The sequence below is a fragment of the Cynocephalus volans genome, chromosome 6 (genome assembly GCF_027409185.1).
Source record: "Cynocephalus volans isolate mCynVol1 chromosome 6, mCynVol1.pri, whole genome shotgun sequence".
Lineage (NCBI taxonomy): Eukaryota > Metazoa > Chordata > Mammalia > Dermoptera > Cynocephalidae > Cynocephalus > Cynocephalus volans.
Window position 1 is genome coordinate 98,890,078 of NC_084465.1, and position 20,237 is coordinate 98,910,314.

General features: G+C 39.5%; 1 protein-coding gene across 4 annotated transcripts in view; it reads right to left on the reverse strand.

Moving 5' to 3' along the window:
* The window catches only part of CREBBP (CREB binding protein), a 124,541-nt gene that overhangs the window by 89,397 nt on the left and 14,907 nt on the right, over nt 1–20,237 (reverse strand). For all 4 annotated transcript variants that reach the window (XM_063101307.1, XM_063101306.1, XM_063101308.1 and 1 more), the window contains exon 2: nt 11,975–12,687. In XM_063101307.1, coding sequence (XP_062957377.1) covers nt 11,975–12,687 — 713 coding nt within the window. The remainder of the gene's footprint in view (nt 1–11,974; nt 12,688–20,237) is intronic.

The following is a 20,237-nucleotide window of genomic DNA, read 5'->3' on the forward strand; positions in this document are numbered from 1 at the left end:
TAACAGAATTTTTAAAAACCCTATGAACATCTCAAATAAAGATTAACACATGTAACAAAATTCAGTAATCACTGATGATCAAAAGACTCAGTTAACTAAGAATAGAAGAGGATTTCCTCACCCTGATGAATGGTTATCTAAAGCCTACAACTAACATATGAATGCTTTTTCCACAGACCCAAGACTAAGACACATTCTACTGCTTTTATTAAACATTGTACTGGAGGTCCTAGGTGCAGCAGCAAAGCCATAAAAATAAATAAAATGCATACCGATTAGAAAGGAAGAAGTAAACTACCTTTACTCTCATACAACACAGAACAGGAAATTCTAAGGCATCTTAACAGAACTAATAAATGGGTTTAAGCAAAGCCACAGGATACAACATTAATACAGAAAAATCAATTATATTTCCACATACTATCAACAAATCAAATAATGATCCAAAACCTAGATATTAAACAGAAATGGAAAGGTGAAACCAAGCAACCTGATTTTAATACTTGTTACACTAAAGTACATCTATGAAAGAGATAATAAGCTGGACTTCATTAAAATTGAAAACTTCTGCCCTTTGGAAGACAATGTCAAGAGAAAGAGAAGACAAGGCACAGACTGGGAGGAAATATTTGCAAGAGACATATCTGATAAAAAATGTTTTGCTCAAAACATACAATAAACTCTTTAAATCCATCAACAATAAAGCAAATAACAGGATTTTTAAAATGGGCCAAAGACCTAAACAAACACCTTATCAAGGAAGGTACACAGATGGCAAATAATTATATGAAAAGATGTTCCACATAATACGCCATCAGGGAAATGCAAATTAAAACAACCATGAGGTACCATTACACACATATTAGAATAGCCAACGTCCAGAACACTGATCACATCAAATGTGGGTGAGGCTGTGGAGCAACAGGAACTCTCTCATTCATTGCTGGTGGCAATGCAAAATAGTACGGCCACTTTGGAAGACAGTTTGGTAGTTCCTTACAAAACTGAACATACTCTTACCATATGATCCAGCAATTGCACTCACTGGTATTTTTAACCATGAACTGAAAACTTAGGTCCACACAAAAACCTGCCCAGGAATGTCTATTGCAGCTTTATTCACAATTGCTAAAACCTGGAAGCAACCTTCAGTAGGCAAATGGATAAATGCCAGGAAAAGACAAGGAGGAAACTTAAATGCATTTTACTAAGTGAAAGAAGCCAATCTGAAAAGGTTACATGGTGTATGATTCCAGCTATGTGACATTCTGGAAAAGGCAAAACTATGGAAACTGTAAAAAGATCAGTGGTTGCCAGGAGTTTGGGGTACAGGGGAAAGGAAGAATAGGTGGAAAATGGAGATTTTTAGGGCAGTGAAACTACTCTGTCTCCTACTATACTGGTGGATACACGTCATTATACATTTGCCCAAACCTACAGAATGTACAACACCAAGAGTGAACCCTAATGTAAACTGTGGACTTTGGGTGATTATGATGTGTCAATACAGGTTCATCAATTGTAACAAAATGTACCATTCTGGTGGGGGATGCTGAAAATGGAGGAGGCTGTGCATGTGGAGGGGAAGAGGCACATGGGAAATCACTGTATCTTCTTCTAAATTTTGCTATGAAGCTAAAACTGCTCTAAAAACATTAAAATATTTTTAGAACGTGTATTAGTCCATTTTTGTTGCTTATAACAAAACACATGGAACGGGGTATTTATAAGATGAAATTTATTTGCTTATAGTTTCTGAGGCTGGGAAATCCAAAGTCCATCTGGTGGTGGTGACAGTGACCAGGGGTCTCACATTGCAAGATGGTGGAAGCAGAGAGAGCAAAGAGAAAGACAGACTCTCTTCTCTTCTTTTAAAGCCCTCAGAACCACGCCCTTGACCACCATTTTTAATCCATTCACTACTGGATGGTCCTACAACCCAACTGCCTCTTCAAGGCACCACCTTTCAGTGACCATAATAGGATTTCCCACCCTCTTAGCAGTCACAATGGGGGCCAAGTTTTAATACATAAAACTTAGGGGACACAATTCAAGCTTCAGTGAGTTTTGGGGGAACATAATTCAATCCACTACAGAATGTGATAGAGTTTGAATGTATTGTCCTCCCAAAGCTCATGTGGAAATCTGATCCCCAACACGTCAATCATGGGGGCGGATCCTTCATGAATGGATTAATGCTCGTCCTGGGGGTGGGGGAGGGAGTGGTCATGAGCGAGTTCTCACTCTACTCTTATTCTCTCTCTCTCTCTCTTGCTTCCTCTCACCATGTGATCTGCTTCTACCTGCCAGCTGCCTTCTGCTTTCCCCCATGATTAGAAGCTGCCTGAGGCTCACGCCAGATACAGCTGTCCCAGAATTGTAAGCCAAACAAACCTCTCTTCTTTATAAAATACCCAGTCTCAGGTATTCTGTTATGGCAACATAAAATGGACTAATACAGGATGTTAAAAAAAAAAAAAAACTAAAGAAATGGACAAACAGATTAATGCAATAGACCAGAACAGAGACTGGCAGATTTTTTCTATAAAGGGCCAGTTGGTAAATATTTCAGTCTTTGTAGGTGACCCATGGTTTCCTTCCCAGATTGCTTTTATTTTTATTTTTTTTAATAATCCTTTGAAAACATAAGAGCCATTCTCAGTTTGCAGGTCATATAAAAACAGGCCACTGGTAGGATGTGGCCTATGGGTTATAATTTGCTGATCCCTGGACTGGAAAGTCCAGAAACAGACATCGCTTTAAACAATCGATTCTATTCCTAGTTATTTATCCAAGAAAAATGAAAATTTATAAATGTCCACACAAACACCTGTAGAAAAATGTTCAGCAAAGCTTTAATCATAGTAGGTCCAAACTGTAAAACACTCCCATGTCCATCAATAGGAGAATGGATAAGCAATTATGGTACATTCATATAATACCATTTAGCAATTTAAAAAGTACTGATTCATGTAATGAAATGGATGAATCTCAAAAAACCTGTCACGAGCAAAAGAAGCCTTGCAAAAAAAAAGTACATAATATAAATCATCATATTGTATAATTCCATTTATATGAACTTTGAGAACAGGCAAAAACAATCCACGGTGAAAGAAATCAGCAATGATTGTTGAGGTGGAAGTGTGAGGACAGAAAAGGGGAGGGGCAAAAAGGAACTTTCTAGGATAACAGAAATGTCCTGTATCTTGATAGAGGTGTGGGTTACATGGGTACATGAGTTTTGATAAATCTAAGATAGGTGCATTTCACTCCATGTAAATTACACCTCCAAAAATATTAAAAGTAAAACAATAAAATATTTTTAAAATATATAGGTAGGTCTTTAACTCCCAATCCTAATAGTTGGCCTTTAGTTGATAGAGGATTGGTACAAGTATTACAACAATAAGTCTTCATTGTTGGTATCATGCAATAGTCATTCAGTTTGTGTTACAGAAAATAATCAGATACGAAGTTAACTGGAAAAAAGAAACATGACTCCAACTTTAACTTTAAAAAAGATAAATAATTATATATAAAAGACTGGTAGGGAAAACATCAGAAACTTAACACCAGGCATGACTGGGTGATAGGATTATAGGCAATATTTTCTTTTCTAGATGTTTCTGTGCTTTCAAATTTTGTATAATAAACATCAACTATTTTTATTATTAAAAAGTGTTCTCTGAAAACATTAGAAAAGCAGTCTCGTTATCACTTGAAATGTTTTGTGGCTATCTCAAATCCTCTATGGAGCAAAACACCAAGCCAGCCCCCTACTCAATCTTCTCTGAAACGTTTTCAGTCAACCTATGTACTGTGCTAAGAACTTTACACACACCATATCCCATTTAATAATCAGCACAACAATTCTACAAGAGATATTATCCCCTTTTAACTGAACTTAACACAACAATTCTCAAAGGCAGGTACTATTATTATCCTTACCTAAAAAGCAAAAACAAACAAACAAAAAACCAAGACCAAGAGAGAGATTAAGTAATTTTCCCACAGTGCAGCCTGGTTTTGAACTGAGACAATTTACTCCAGAGCCCAAGCCAGGCTCTGAAGCACTTAGCTGTACTGCATCTATTTCATTCTATAAATTATTTCTGTTGTGATCTTTTAAAAGAGGCCAAATTAGGATTTACTGAATACAAAATTCACTTATTTTCCCCATTATTTTAAGGATCAGATGAAATGACATTATGTGAAAAAGTAAAAAGCATCTGACAATTGTACAGTATTCTCTTGCTATTAAATATTAGAAATTCCGAATTATCTTTCCAAAACAGAGAAAGAAGGTGCATTATTCATTCCTTTAATAGCCAAGTTGGCTCTACTAATTCTTTACTGACTATATTCTGCTAATCCATTCCTTTAGAGCACAAATTCTCAGAGGGCGGCCCTGACCAGTACAATTAAGGTCACTTGGGAGCTGGTTAGAAATGCAAATTCTCAGGCCTCTCCCCAAACCTGATGAATAAGCAGCTCTGGAGACGGGCCCAGCAATCTGTGTTAACAAGCCTACAGTGATTCTGCCGGATGCTCAGATTTGAGAATCGCTGCTTTACAGTATTTGACCAAAATGATGGCTGCCTGAGTCCAGGGCGTCTGATCTAAATTAAAACATCTACCCCAGGAAGAGCTCCAGGCAAAATCAAGCTCTACATTTTCTGACCAATTCCTAAAAAAGAAGAGTATTCCAAAACTCTTATAAAAAATAAGCCCTAATCTAACCCACTGTGAAGAAGTTTACTATACAAACTATTTTGGTCCCTTTTCAGATTTGTTAGTTAAAAGAAGAGACTGAAAGATTTCTAAGGCCACAAAAGCAAATTTTTATCAACTTTAAAATTAGAAAGATTTGGATCCCTTGGCCAGGTAACATCACTTCCTCTTTCAACCAGTTTCTGGCTTCCTTCCGTCATTTTCTCTGTGCAGAACAATATCTCTCAACACCTGTAGCCAGAACAATTTGAGTGTGTGTATAGCTTCTAAATCCCATTTAAATGGATCTTTCTTGCTTTCCTTCTAAAGGACAAGTGTTTGGGGTTATTTTCAGTAGAAAGCTAAAACATGCTCCCCCCAAAAAGGTAACAAATCAAGTTTTGCTACTGTTGAAACAAAGAAATCATTTTATTATACTCGTTTCTCTTCAAAATGTATAAATCTTTCGCCTTTTACTAAAGAAATCATTTATTTTGTTGTGTTTATCATATCGTGCCTTGTCAACATTGTCATGTTGTTGAAATGGCTTGTTTTTTCTATGTTAATTATCTTATATCAGAGTCATAAAATTAGGAATAAGAAAGGAGAAATAATCACAAACATCAAGAAAGTCTAAGAATTATTAGAATTTTTGCACAACTCTAACAACGAATTTTAAAGCCTGTATGAAAAGAATTTTCTATTAAAATAGAAATTATATAACTGACCCAAGAACAGGCTGCACAGATTAGTGATTATGAGGCTTTTAGCCAGACAGTGTGGGATGCGAGTCTGGTTCTGCTCTTTACGGGACATATGATCATGGAAAGTTATCCCACTGCTGTGTGCCTCCAATTCTTAATCAGTAACATGGGAAAAGTGCATAGTATCTACCTCATATTTTTTTTTAATGAGAGTTAAAAGGGTTCAACATTTTTAAGTTTTTCTCAAAAATCAAAGCCAATTTAGACTTTTCTAAAAGAAAACTATATTGACCCAAGAGACCAAAAGTCTAAAAGAGCCAACCAACATCCACAGAAAATAGAAAGAAAGTTTTCAAAGATCTATGTTACTCCCTAGGGAAAAAAAAAAGCTTCCAGCCCATATAGTTCTACAGGTGAACACTCTCAACTCTTCAAGAAACAGATTATTCCAGTGCTACATAAATTCAGCAATACATTAACTTTTAATTTTACAAATTACAGGGATATTTCAATTTGATATTAGGAACCCCACTGAGGTAATCTATTACATAAATAAAACGAAAGAAAAAAAATTTAAAAATCACAGTGTAGTCACCACAGACCTCAAGAAGGAATATGATAAAATCTAATATCTAATAAATGACGAACAGATTATGCCCTAATTTAAAAAGAAATATACTACTGACTGCAAACTAAAGCTCGCAGTATACTTAATAAAACACTAGGTAAATCTTCATTTAGATCACATCCAAGACAGGGAAGCCCAAGAGCATAAACACTGGTATAAATACTGGCAACGAGAAGACAAAAGTATCAATTACGCAAAAGATGACTGCCTACTTGGAAAACCCAAGAGAATCACCTGAAAAAGCATTAGAATAAATAAGAGTATTCCGTAAATTCGCCAGATTACCAGAGTGACATATACACATCAACATCCTTCCTATATTCAAACAGCCAGTTAGATAACAAAATAAAACTCATCACCAATAGCAACAAAAAACTCATAATACATCCAGAAATAAACTTAGTAAGAAATGTATATTACATAGAGAAAGAAAACTATACTATGCTTCTAAGCAACATAAGACTCCACAAAGAGATATAATTTGTATCTATAGGATAAAAAGACTCTGGAAGCCACAAAACTGTAAAATGTCATATTTCTCCAAAAATGATTTATAAGATTCAATACAATCCCAACCAAAATCCTGAGATATTTTTCTTGAAGAATTTGAAGAACAGTCCTAAAGTTTATATAAAACAGCGGTTCTCGACCCTGGCTGCCATGAACATCATCTGAGGAACTATAAACTATATTAATGACCATGCCATACCTCAGCAATTCTAAATTAATTGGTCTGCAATGGGGTTTCAGGCATCCTATTTTTAAAAACTCCCCAGGTAACTCTGATGTGCAGTCAGAGCTGAGACCCACACATTTGAAAGAGTAACTAGCACCATCATATACTAAAATTCATTATACAGCTAGGATAATAAGTTTCTGGCACAGGAACAAGGAAAAGCAAAGATCAATGGAACTAAAGAAAGAGTCCAGAATTAGATCCAAACCCTGTATATGTGAAAAGTGAATAAAGTACATACCAAAAATAGCACATCACATCAGTGTGGAAAAAAGATGGATTATCAATTTCTAAATAAATGGTACTGGGATGACTATAATTTGGAAAAAATATACTGCTGGATCTCTGTCTGACTCTCTAAGCCAAAATAAATTGAGCTAAAGATTCAGGGTATAAAAAAGAAAATAGAGGATAATATTTCATAATTTTGGAACAGGGAAAGCATTTCTAAATGTGACATAAAACCTAAAAGCCATAAAAGAAAAAATGTATAAATTTGTTTCTATAAAAACTGAAAAGATACATTTGGTAAAAACACAGTACCATCATATTGTAAACCTATATGACCATATTCCTGCTAAAACAGACTTTGGCAAATAAAAAAGAGTTATTAAAAGACTTAAGCCTGGCTGGTTAGCTTGGCAGGTTAGCTCACAGTGTTATAACACCAAGGACAAGGGTTCAGATCTCTACCAGAGAGCAGCCAAAAAAAACCTGAACAAACAAACAAAACCAAACAACTAAAGACTTAAAGATTTAAACCTTTAACATACAAAGAATATTAAGAATAGAAATCAACAAGAAAAAATGGAAACAATCCAAGACAAAAATGGACAAAGAATATGTGCAATTAGCAAAACACAAATGCCCATAAACTTATAAAGACATTTCTAACTAAGAAGACAATTTGCCCCAGAAGGGCAAATAAATTTTAAAAAGACAATATCCAGTGTTGGTGAGGGTTTGGATAGGGATTCATTCACTCTTGGTAAGGGTGTAATTTGCACAATATTTTTGGAGAGTGTTTTGCAATATCTATGCTCACTAAAAATGTCAATACCCTTTAATTCAGAAATTCCACTTCCAAGAATTTATCCAGCAGGTATGGTCACCCAGCTTTACAAACATGTATGTACAAGTATGTTCAAAGCACATTTGTGACAACAGCAAAAAACACTAGAAACAACATAAATGCTTAGCCTACAGGGCACAAGTCCTGTAAATTAAGATCTACCTAAGTCAGGGACTCTTGCTATCCCTATAAAGAATGACTGACAACTATAGTGAACATGATACCATTTCCAACTTGTAGTAAGTAGCGGGTGGGAGAATATCTACACTCACAGAAAGATATTATACTATACTATTCTTTACGTTTAGGGGAGATTATATTTACACACACACGCTCCTCTCTGTGCCTCTATATGCACAGACCATCTCTGACAGGAGAGATAAAAAACAGTAGTTGCCTCTGGTGAGACAATTTGGGAGAACCAAAGTTCAAGAATTAAGGGAGGTTAACTTTTCAGTTCTTACCCTGAAGTGCTGTTTTTTTTTGGGGGGGGGGGTATTGTTAAACCATGTGCACATTTACTTTCTAAAAACAAAACTTTTAACAACGTCTTAGACCCATCAATTTCGCTTTTCATAATCTATTCCATGATGCATGTGGATATGCCTACACAAGGATATACTCACTGAAGCATCGTCTGTACTAGTGTGAAAAGTTGGAAACAATCCAAATGTTCATCACAGGAGTAGATAAATAAATTATGGTGCATCATATAATAAAATGCTCTGCCATCAGTAGGGGCAAAATAGAGAAAAATCTGTGTGCCCTAACATAGAAAAGGCATCTAGGGTATACTGTCAAGTGAAACAGCAAGGTGCTTATGTAGTTTGGTTCCAGTGTGTATTTAAAAAGGGTGTGTGGGGCTGGCTGGTTAACTCAGTCAGGGAGAGCACAGCCTTGTAACACCAACGTCAAGAGTTCAAATCCCCATACTGGCCAGCCACCAAAAAAATAAAAAGTGTGTGTGTTAATAAATAATATCTATATAGAAGTGTTTATCTGTAAGGTGGGCTGCTCTTTAATTATTTGAATTACTGTGTAGGAAATGTGTATATCCTTTATAATGATAATTTTTAAAACAAAATTACCTTTTTTGAAAAAAGCATCTTCTGGGCCGGCCCGTGGCTCACTCGGGAGAGTGCGGTGCTGATAACACCAAGGCCCCGGGTTCGGATCCCATATACGGATGGCCGGTTCGCTTACTGGCTGAGTGTGGTGCTGACAACACCAAGTCAAGGGTTAAGATCCCCTTACCGGTCATCTTTTATAAAAAAAAAAAAAAAAAGAAAAAAAAAAAAAAGAAAAAAGCATCTTCTCCGCCTATGCATTTTAAAATCTCAGGTGGCTCTGTTATTGTAATGTTATAGACAAGGAATAGTTTAAAAGAGACTTGTCTCCTGCTCTTACTATTTGCCCACTATTTGTTCTTTTGTCTCATCCAAAGGCCATTACAAGTCTTTCAAGATTGCTAGTCTCTCTGCCATCGCTGCCACCATCACCACCAGCTGCTTTGGAATACCTAAGGGAAATGAGATGACTGCCCCACACCACACTAATGTGACTCACTTTCCAAATAATGAACACTGATGAAGTATTGTCTGAAAGAATACTCTATACAAAAGAAAGAACCCCAGGATAGAACAAAAAACCTGAGCAGACAGGAATGTGAAGTGTTACACATGTAATCAGCAAAATCCAAACTGCTAAACTCCCCAGGACAAAGTGCAGACAGCTACCCCAAGACAAAAAATTGGTTTTTTTTCAACAAATAAATTGTAAGCATCCTTAGGAGCCATATTTACTGACTAAAATATGCATTAAGATTTTGAATAAAAATCTGTAAAAACAAGTTATGACATATGGGTACTGATGATGTGCGGGAACTGTTAACTTATTTGCATGTGATGTTTGGTCTACAAAATCTTTCACATACTATCAAAGGCTCTCCAAGTGTGGTCCAGGAACCCAGACCTTTTTGGGGGAGCCATGACATCAGAACTAGTTCCATAAAACAGTAAGACATGGGCCGGCCCCGTGGCTCACTCAGGAGAGTGCAGTGCTGGGAGTGCCGAAGCCACGGGTTCGGATCCTATATAGGGATGGCCGGTGCACTCACTGGCTGAGCATGGTGCTGACCACACCATGCCGAGGGTTGCGATCCCCTTACCGGTCAAACAAAACAAAACACTAAGACATGATTTGCCTTTTTCACTCTTGTTCTCTCACAAGAACAGGGGGGTTTTCCAGATACTTTGTGATAATATAATGCCACTGTGGTTAACAGCTAATGGAACATATGTTTGTGCTTTAAACTTCTCTGTTTTAGTATTTAATATGGTAAATAGTGATACATATAATGCACATTCTAAAGAAATCTCTTTGGGGTCCTCAATAATTTTTAAGATTATTCAGGAGTCCTGAGACCAAAAAGTTTGAGAACCACTGCATTATTATGCCTACTTTTGCATATGGTTTAAATTCTCAAAAATAAAAAGGTTTTCTAAACTGGGTAGTATAGAGTGGAGTGATGAGTGAATTAAGGAACAAATATCAATCTATCCAGGAACCATAAACCCATTAGAAATCCTTCTCAATCTGACTCTAAAAGGCACACACATACAGACCCTTCTTCAAATGCCTGGCACAACTAAAATTTAAGTTCATGTTCCCCTCTACTAACATTTCAAAAGAAATAAATACATTTTTTTTTTTTTTAAAGATGACTGGTAAGAGGATCTTAATTAACCCTTGACTTGGTGTTATCAGCACCATGCTCTCTCAAGTGAGCTAACCAGCCATCCCTATATAGGGATCTGAACCCGTAGTCTTGGTGTTATCAGCACCACTCTCTCCCAAGTGAGCCATGGGCCAGCCCTTAAATGTAATTTTACTGCTGGGAATTACTTCACTTTTATTTCTTAAGTTAAAAAAAAAAATCTTCTCCTTACCTAAAACAACCACAGGGCTTCGTATCCATCACCCAACACCCTCATCAACCTTGGGGGGAAACTGTGTTCCACTCTTATTTCTCCCTTTCCCTTATTTGGGACTAATCGAATCCAAAGAACCACCCAAAGTGTTTTTATGCTCTGGAATGTGCTGAAGACCACTGCCTGCAACAGGTGTACTGGTGGCTGCAGTTGGGAAGCCTGTGGTGGAGAGCTTCTGCGGTGCTTGTCACTTACATGGGAATCAGCCTGCATTTCTCTCTCTGCACACTTCTTGCCTTGCCAGCCTCCATCTTTTTCAGTTGTCTCTTATCTCTCTTGGCATCTGCCTTCCCCTCTTCTCCAAGTTCAGCTCCTACCTGAGATAGCAGTTGCAAAGCTGGTGGCTGCAAGCCCCAGTCCAGCCTTTTCCCAGTAGAGCTCTCAACCTTGCAGGGGCCTCAGAATCACCTGGCAGCTTCTTAAAGCCCAGAGTGCAGGCTATACCCCCAGTTTCTGAGTCCATAGGTTTGCATCTCTAACAGGCTCCCAGGTGATGCTGATGCTGTTGGTCTGGGGACCCTCCTATGAGAACCACTGCTGTGGTATTTCCTCTACACTTCCCCCAGCTCTGCCACTTCTTCGCTCTTAACTGTGGCAGGCAGCTAACCACCAGGGAACGCAGTTTCTTCTTCAGCAAAATGGAGACTGTGACAACAAATACTTCAGCAGGTGGTTGGAAAGGAAAGGGTACACACGAGTAAGTACTTCATCAGCTGGGTAAAGTGGAGGTAAAAACATCTTTTAATTACCGGATTCACTGACACAATAAAAAGCTGATTCCCAGCAGAAGTTGCCTCTTTCAACCATGTGGTTATATTTCCACACATATTCCTCAGAGGCTGGAAACTGGCAATCAATCCAATGGCATTGCCTATATTTTCCAACTGCCTGACCTACAGACTACTCTACTGGTGGCTTCTTTAAGAATTCTCATTTTAAAGACAGTGGACAAAGATCTTTATCCTGGAAAACAAATCTGCCTCTTCCAAGTATGAGTAGCACATGGAAAGCCCAACAGGAGGAGGAACAGGAATAGGCTATGTCATCCCGTTTCAATGTGTTACTTGGAGGGAAAAACCCAGGGTTAGGTAGGAGGCATTAAAGCATCCAGAGCACTTCATTCAGCTCACTTACCTTGGTCATGCCTCCCGCCTGTGCCGTGTTCAGCCCCGTGTGGCCGGCCATTTGCGGGGAGACCTGTGTTAAGGTCTCGGCCAGCACACTGCTTGTGGCCCCCTGCATGGCTGGAGCAGGGTATGGCATTCCAGCTCCCCTTCCTCTGCCGGCGGCCCCAAGTGATCCATTCATGACCTGCGCCTGCCCTTGCTGCGCCTGATTCATCAAGCTGTGGCCAGAGTTACTATTGAGGAGGGCTGGGTGGGTCTGGGTGAAGTTAGCATTCATGCAGATCCCAGGTCCAGTCTGGGAGGTGGCAGGGCTGCTGGTCACCAGCCCCACTTGCTTTTGTGCTTGTGGATTCAATGCTTGGGAAGCAGGGGGGGTGGGGCCAGAGGTGCTGGCTGCCTGTTTGGGCAGGCTGGGGGTGGAAGAATCTCCCTGGTTCAGAGGGCTCTTGCCCATGGCACCCAGGCTGGCCATGTTTGCACTGTTCGGCTGCCCTTGAGCCTGGCCACTGAGGCCCTGCTGCACTGGGCTGCTGGCGCTCACATTTCCTATTCCTGGGTTGATACTAGAGCCGCTGCCCCCTCGCAGAAGCTCCGACAGTTGTTTGTGTTTGGAAGCAGCATCTGGAACAAGGTTCCCACTGTTTAAAAGGCCTAATTCTCCTCCATTGGGGATCAGCTCATCAGGAAGATCATTCTCCAAGTCAAACAATGATCCAAAATCTAGAAATTAAACAGAAATGGAAATGAGAAACTAAGCAACCATAACAGCTCTCCAACTGTCATGTTACTATGATCTTAACCTCATGGGGTATTTAATATGGAACACTAGCATGTCTTAAGAGTAAAGTCAAAATGATTTGAAAGTTCGTTTGGCAAAATAAAACAAGGAAAAGTATTTTTAAAATTCTGAAGAAGGAAAAGTTACACAGAGATGAGAGGAAGGCCCAGCCCTACTAGATTTTATCATACTCTAAAACAAGAAATAAACAGTGTGGTGTGAGGACAAATTTAGATACATGAATTAAAGAAAAACAATGGGAAGTCCAAAAATTCACTGAATCATAATGTTAAAATGCTTTTAGAATGTATGTGTGTAAAAAAGTAGTTGGACATCAGGTTAGATAAATCATAATCTGGGAAAATTAAAATAAAGCCCAACCTTAAGTGATTACATATTTAAAAGTTAAATTGCACAAAAAGCAGACTTAAGAGAAAATGAGATCAGTGATTTCTTAAAACGATGAAGATGCAGAAAATAATGATAAAGACGTACAAAAACTAAAAATAGTTAAAAAGAAAAGAAAACAAGAGCTTAAAAATATTTGTATTTTATGGGGTAAATGTCAATCATACAGAAAGAGGAGGAGCACACTAACTGGCAAGTGTAAGTGGATCAAGAACACAAGCAGATCATCAGTCCAAAGGAAGCTGAAACAGTAAACAAAATAGATCATCGTTCCTGGTAATGAAACCAATGAAAATTAAAGCAACCCCTTTTTTTAGTTACAAAGTAGCACTTCTCTAAAGTGTGCTCTATGTACGTCATCTCTACCCTTTCCCTCATGCACTCTTCAACCCTCAACAACCAGGCTACCCATGCACATACAAAGGATGAGCTATGGAGAAATATGTTCGTCTTAGTACTATCTGTAACATCAAAAAAAGCACAGGGCTGGCTTGTTAGCTCAGTTGGTTAGTGCACAGTGTTATAACTCCAAAGTCAAGGGTTTGGATCCCCAAACCAGCCAGCTGTCCAAGAAAACCCCAAAACAAAACAAATAGCACAAAATACACCCAGAGGCAGTTTAGTCTAGTGGTTAGACTCTAGACAGGGACTGCCTGCATTTGAGCCCCAATTCTGCTTCCAGCTCCCCACTTATTTGCTATGTGATCATGAATAATTTACTCAGCTTTTCTGTGCCCCAGTTTCCTCATCTGGAAACTGGGGGTGATAACAGCCCCTATATCTCATAAGGTTGTTGTGAGGACTAAATGAATTGATAAATGTAAAGCACTGAGAACATAGAGTGCCTGAGGGTGGTAAATACTCAGTATTAGCTATTATTATTACTATTACCTAAAAACAGAAAGTTTGATAAATTAATGTATAATATTATGGAACATTATACATCTTTTGAATAATTATGATGACTGTAGAAATGTACGAAAATGTGTGTGTGTTATGGAAACACATGCAAACAGAAATTGTGCAAAAATGGCACATGGAGTAAGATTAAAACAAATTAAAGTACAGTATGTGCATGTGGGCAATGGCTGGAAAGTAACATGCCAAAAATGAAATGAGTTGTACTAGTAAAGTGCTGGGGTGATGGGCGTATGTGGCTTTTTTGTTTTTTAACTTAACATATCCATCCACCTGCCCTCCCACCTCTAGAAAATTAAAAACTTTTTCTCCATGGTGGCAGACTTAACATCTGCTTACTCTACTGCTGACAAAACCTGGTGGCTGCCTCAGAGGTTCTTCTGAGGCAGGGGGCAGCACCTTCCCTGCCACAGGAGGGAGAGTGACTGATAACCCAACCACCATGACCACCTTTCCCTTGTAGGTGACACAATCCCCACTGAGGGAATCAGAAGGTACACTGGCCAAGACCATTCTGGAGAAGGTTTTCCTTCTTAATAGTAAGGGATGCCCTGAAAGGAACCTCCCTTTTCTTCACTACATTTTGTCACAGGCCAGTGGCAACCATCTTGCAACCAGGAGAAGAGACACCGATCCCATAACAGGAATGGCTGCAGAGAATGGTGATGGTCTCTCTGAACTGCTTAATTACCCAACCCTGGAACCTCCTACTTTCAGGCTTCCTGTTATGTTAGAAAAGATATCTAACTAGTTTTAAAGCCACTTTAGCTGGAGTTTAATGTAACTTCAGCTAAAGCATCCTGATATATCCATCCTGTCTATGGATAAGTTCAAACTCCTTGGCATGGCATACAAGGCCCTCAGAACAGGGCCCAGCCTTCTTCCTGGCACCTCCAATGTGCCCTGCTTTCCAGACATAACACAGCGAGAGCTGTCACCTGCACTGGTGATTTTTCTTCGGGATGTTCTCTCTCTCGGTCTAGGAAACCTTAACCCAGCCCCCACTCAGATTACACACCGTGACTATGACCACCCCTGCAGAACTGACGGATCCCTCGTTTCAGCCCCAAAGTTCTCTGTACATACGTGCCTAGCAAACCACCTCGAACACACATCTACTTCTTCCCACCAAACTACAAAGGAATGAGGTATTACTTGCCAAGAGTGTACACATGCTCACGCAGCAGTTTTTACAGAACCTCTGAGAATAAACTGCGGACAGTATGATCCTTTTCTCCTAAGTACAGATGCTCCTCACTTCACGATGGGTTTACATCCTGATAAACCCATCAAAAAGTCGAAAACTCGTAAGTCGAACCATCATCATATTACCATTAAGTCAGGGGCTGTCTGTACTTGAGTATGCATCTCCTAAGAACATCCTTTTAAATAATCACAGTACACTTGTCAAATTCAGGAAATGTAACATCGATACAATACTTAATATACTGCCCTTACTCAAATATTGCTGGCTGTCCCAATAATGCCCTTTATCACATTTATTTTCCTGATCCAGTTCAGGATCCCAGTGCAGTTAGTTGTCATGTCTTTGCTGTACCATTTAATCTAGAAAGGTTCCTCAGCCTTTGTGTTCCATAACTGACATTTTCAAAGAGTAGAAGCCAGTTGCTCTCTCAGTTTGGGCTGCCTCCTCATGGTTACAAGACATGTCATCCCAAAGAGACCAGAAATATGATCCAAGGTACCGCAACAGCTCCATGACAGGACACAGGGTTTGTGCCTGGTGTACTACCCAGCTTCTGCATCTCGATGTGCTTCTGTGGGTTCCCACCTATAACTGTTAGGCTATTCTGTTGTCCTAAATTTGGAGATTCACTAGGGTCTTCAGACAAAGATCACATGAAATAAAGTTTTAGGAAAAACAACTCTCCACCATAACTAATGTATTATGTTTGCCTTCCAGGCTTTGTCTACATGCACACACACTTTCACTCAGTACTCTTTAAAAATCAATGTTTTTTACATGCAGATTTCCTTCATCTATGAACATGAAAATGAAGCTTCATTTAAACCAGAAAGTGGAGCCCTTTCCTTCCTACTTGCCCAGGGTGGGAATGAAGAGATCATGTCAAGCACGGTAAACCATAAGAAGCAAACAAGCTCCAAGTTATTTCATATTTAAATTGTGGAACAACCTGCAGAAGCTCCCAACTGGCTCTTTCAAGCATCCCTAAGCACTCTTCCTAGTAGAGGGAGGCCAGACCAAAGAAGACCAAATAAACCCCAAATAACAGGTAAATTCAGTCCCTTGTTCAGTGTGGGTCAATGGAAAAAGGATCCTTGGAAGCTAAACACAGGAGTTCAAATTTTAGCCTAACAACAGCCACGTGTCCTTGGGAAAACTACTTAATCTCTGCCTCTTAATACCCTCATCTGTAAAACAAGGGTAACAATACCACAACGTACAGGATATAAGTTGGACTGGGGCATCTTGTGCCATAAATAGTGGTTATTTTATCTTGCAGAACAATTTTACTTTAAAAATTCACCCACCATTCTGCCACTTTCAGATCTACCAGATTTCACATACGGTTTATTCTAGTTCTTACCAAATGCACAGGTAATGTTTACAGTTGTTAGCAGGGCATCCTGCCTTGGGCTAGTATTTTTGTTTCTGACCGGTCTGCCACTTTGTCCACCTTGACCACTTCTTCTCATCCTATTTCAAGACAAACACATCTAATGGCTGTCTGGGTACAGGGAGAATTGACTAATTCTTCTTACATCTTCATCCACCAGTCCAAACACATGTGAATATGTGTAAAACCAAATATACTATGCGTGGCCTTTTCAAAAAACAAGACAGGGTGCACATATACCCACACCATCACCCTTCTGTTTACCACTGTCATCCTTTTTCCCTAGTCTTCCTCTAGTTAAAAAAAAATTAACCCAAGAAAGTAAAGAAGGCAGGCCAGGAAATTGCAACATAGCACAGCTGTGCTTTCTACACACCAAAGTGTCCCAAAACACGGGTTGAGCAACAGCAGTGTGAACCATCGGAAGTTCCAAAGATTCAACACTGAGAGCTACCACTTCCAATCCCGGGAGGACTCCCTTCTCTCTGCCAGGCACCAGGGGACCCAGGGGAAGGCAAAAAGCTGAGGCTGCACGAGACTCGGGGGCACCTGCTCTGACTGCCACACCCTCAGCAGGAGGCTTCGCCATCACACGTCAAACAGCAAACACCACCTGTCATGCTTCCATAGCTAGGGACAGAACTCTTCTGTCTTCTGGGGCTCCCTGGCCACCAATCCGGAGTCGCCCCCTTAATTAAGCTGAACTGGGAGAAAATAGAAGCTACAAGCTTCCCAGTTTCTATCACACTTACACAAGGCTGCAGAGGCCCAGGGAGTAAGGAGGAAAATAGCAGGGGCCCAGGAAGGAAAGTTGCAACCCAGCAAGGCAACAGAGGACATTCACTTTTAGACTAGGATACCCAAGTGGGAAGTCTGCACACAGAGATGCTTTTCGGGGGGTGGTGACTTCTGAACGCTGAAAGACAATGGTATCCCGCAGGTGTTCTAAGACCCATTCTTATTCATCATTACCAGAAATGAATATTTCACCTTAAACGAGGAATGGAGCTACCATCAGGTACTCTGAAAAAAGCTTTTCATTTTACAGAATCAAACACCAGGTAAGTGGCTCAAACAGTCTGTCCAGCCAATAACATTTGACAACAGTTTCGTTTGAAAAAAAATTTCAAAAGCATCAGCCAAATAAATAATCCACAAAACACACCTTTCTTCAGGTTTTCTAAAGTGTCCTCTTTCTATCATAATAAAAGGGTACTTCAAAAAGTTCGGAAGAAGTTTGTGGAAAAATGGAATTAAAAGATAATATAAAGTGCAGTGTTATAACACTAAGGTCAAGGGTTTGGATCCCCATGCTGGCCAGCCACACACACCCACCCCCCGGCCCCCGAAAAAGACAATACGAATCTTCCTGTGAACTTTTTGAAATACCCTCGTACTTTATTTTTTCCTTTGAATTACATCTGGAGCTCCAAATTCTCTGTATTGATAGAACTGGTTTTTCTGTTAAAATATGTACAAACCAGTTTATCAGACCTTCTATTGTGGCCAGAGTTTCTTTCATTTGCCTATGAACATGATGATAATGAGTTAAAAATTATACCATCAATGTTTTAACTGATGAGGCTGTAAGCTCCATGAAAGCAGGGGTCCAGTCTATTTTGCTCACCACTGTCTACTTGGCGATTAGCATAAAATGCCTAGTAGGTATTAGGCACTCCATAAACATGAGTGCTGAATGAGTGCGTGAATTACAGAGAAGACCACCAGTTACAGAGGATACACAATATCAATTTTAACAAGTTGCTTGTCTAGTCAGAGATATAAAGTAGGAATCTGAACGTTTATTACTACTTTCTTTTTTTTTTTGTCCTTTTTCATGACCGGTAAGGGGATCGCAACCCTTGGCTTGGTGTCGCCAGCACCGCGCTCAGCCAATGATCGCACCGGTCATCCCTATGTAGGATCCGAACCTGCGCGGCGGGAGCGCCACTGCGCTCTCAGCCCCACACCCTCCCGAGTGTGCCACGCAGTTGGCCCTATTACTACTTTCTAAGAACAGAAACAGAGAGAAAAAAATTAAATAATGAATTCTCTTGAAATTTTACACTGTTGTACTCATCTTGTTCTTTACATCTCTCTTCTACTGCCTCTTTGTCTTCTGGGGGACCATTGAGGTATACTTCACTCTGTGGCTACACCTTGCATCAATGAACTTCAATCTTGCATCAATGAATATCGATCTTATGGTTGATGCAAACACTAAACACGTAAGGCAGAATGAGAAACGGTAGTGTGGGGAGAGAAACTACCTAAGAGCTCAGATGCTGTTTTGTGAGGTGTTCATGTTTCTCTACTTCCAAGCCCGAAACTCCCCTCCCACACATTTTCTTCCCCACCCACTCCTTATTTCTCTCCTGCATCCTTTATTTCCTACGAAAAACGTCTGCTTTCTTTAGATTTTTTTCATCTTTAGATTTTCTTTTGGTATTATTTCTACTATAACTCTTAGACTACTCAAATGCTCCTCTTAAATCTTTCAAAAGCTAAAAAACACTTATTCACCCATCTAGAAAAACTTACAAAAGGAAATTTTAATTCCTAAGTCAAAACCAGATACAGTGTGAGATAATGCAAATGTTAACTAGCTTGATTTAGCCAATCCACCTGTACGCATATTTCAAAACATCATGTTGTACATAACAAATATACACAATTTTTGTCAATTTTTTATAAACCTGAAGGGAAAAAAACCGGACACAAAAAAACTTGTTCCAACAAGGGCAAAGCATCCTGAAAACGTTCACGTCTAAAGATGAGGAATCTCTATAGAGTGACAGACACTCTCGCAGGGTTATTATTCTCAGATGATCTGGAGACCATTCTAGATTTTCTCGATGTATTTATTAATATATTACTAGTTAGATACTGACAACACAAGAATTACAGTCTGGTGTAGTGAGAAGAGTACCCAGCCAGGTCTTGGTTCAGATCACAACTCTGTTTCTACCGCATTTATCCGAAATGCTTGGAACTAGAAGCGTTCTGAATTTTGAATCTTTTGAGATGTGGGGACATTTGCATATGCATGATGAGATATCTTGGTTATGGACCCAAGTCTAAACACTAAATTAATTTGTTTCTTATTCACCATATACACAGTCTGAAGATAACTTTATACAATGTTTTTAATAATTCTGTGTGCCTGTCATGAGGTCACGTGTGGAATTTTCGACTTGTGACATCATGCTGGCTCTCAAAGTTTCAGATTTTGGAGCATGTCAAATTTGAGATTTTTGGGTTAAAGATGCTCAACCTGTACTACTGCCTCCTCCCCTGTGTGTGCTTTCTCAGCTCTAAAACAGAAAGGAAAGCAGTACCTGCCTAGTAGGATCATTGATGAAAGAATAAAATCATACAAGCTGTATACAGCACTTAGCACTGAGCCAGGCACGCAGTAGGGCTCAACAAATATGTCACTATTATCACTGCCACAAGCCCATCTTCCAAGGCAGCTGCAGTCTGAATGAGACAAGGACCACCAAGGACCTGGCAGCTGTGCCTGGCACGGGGCAGGAGCTCAACAACTATCACATCTCAATGGCAAA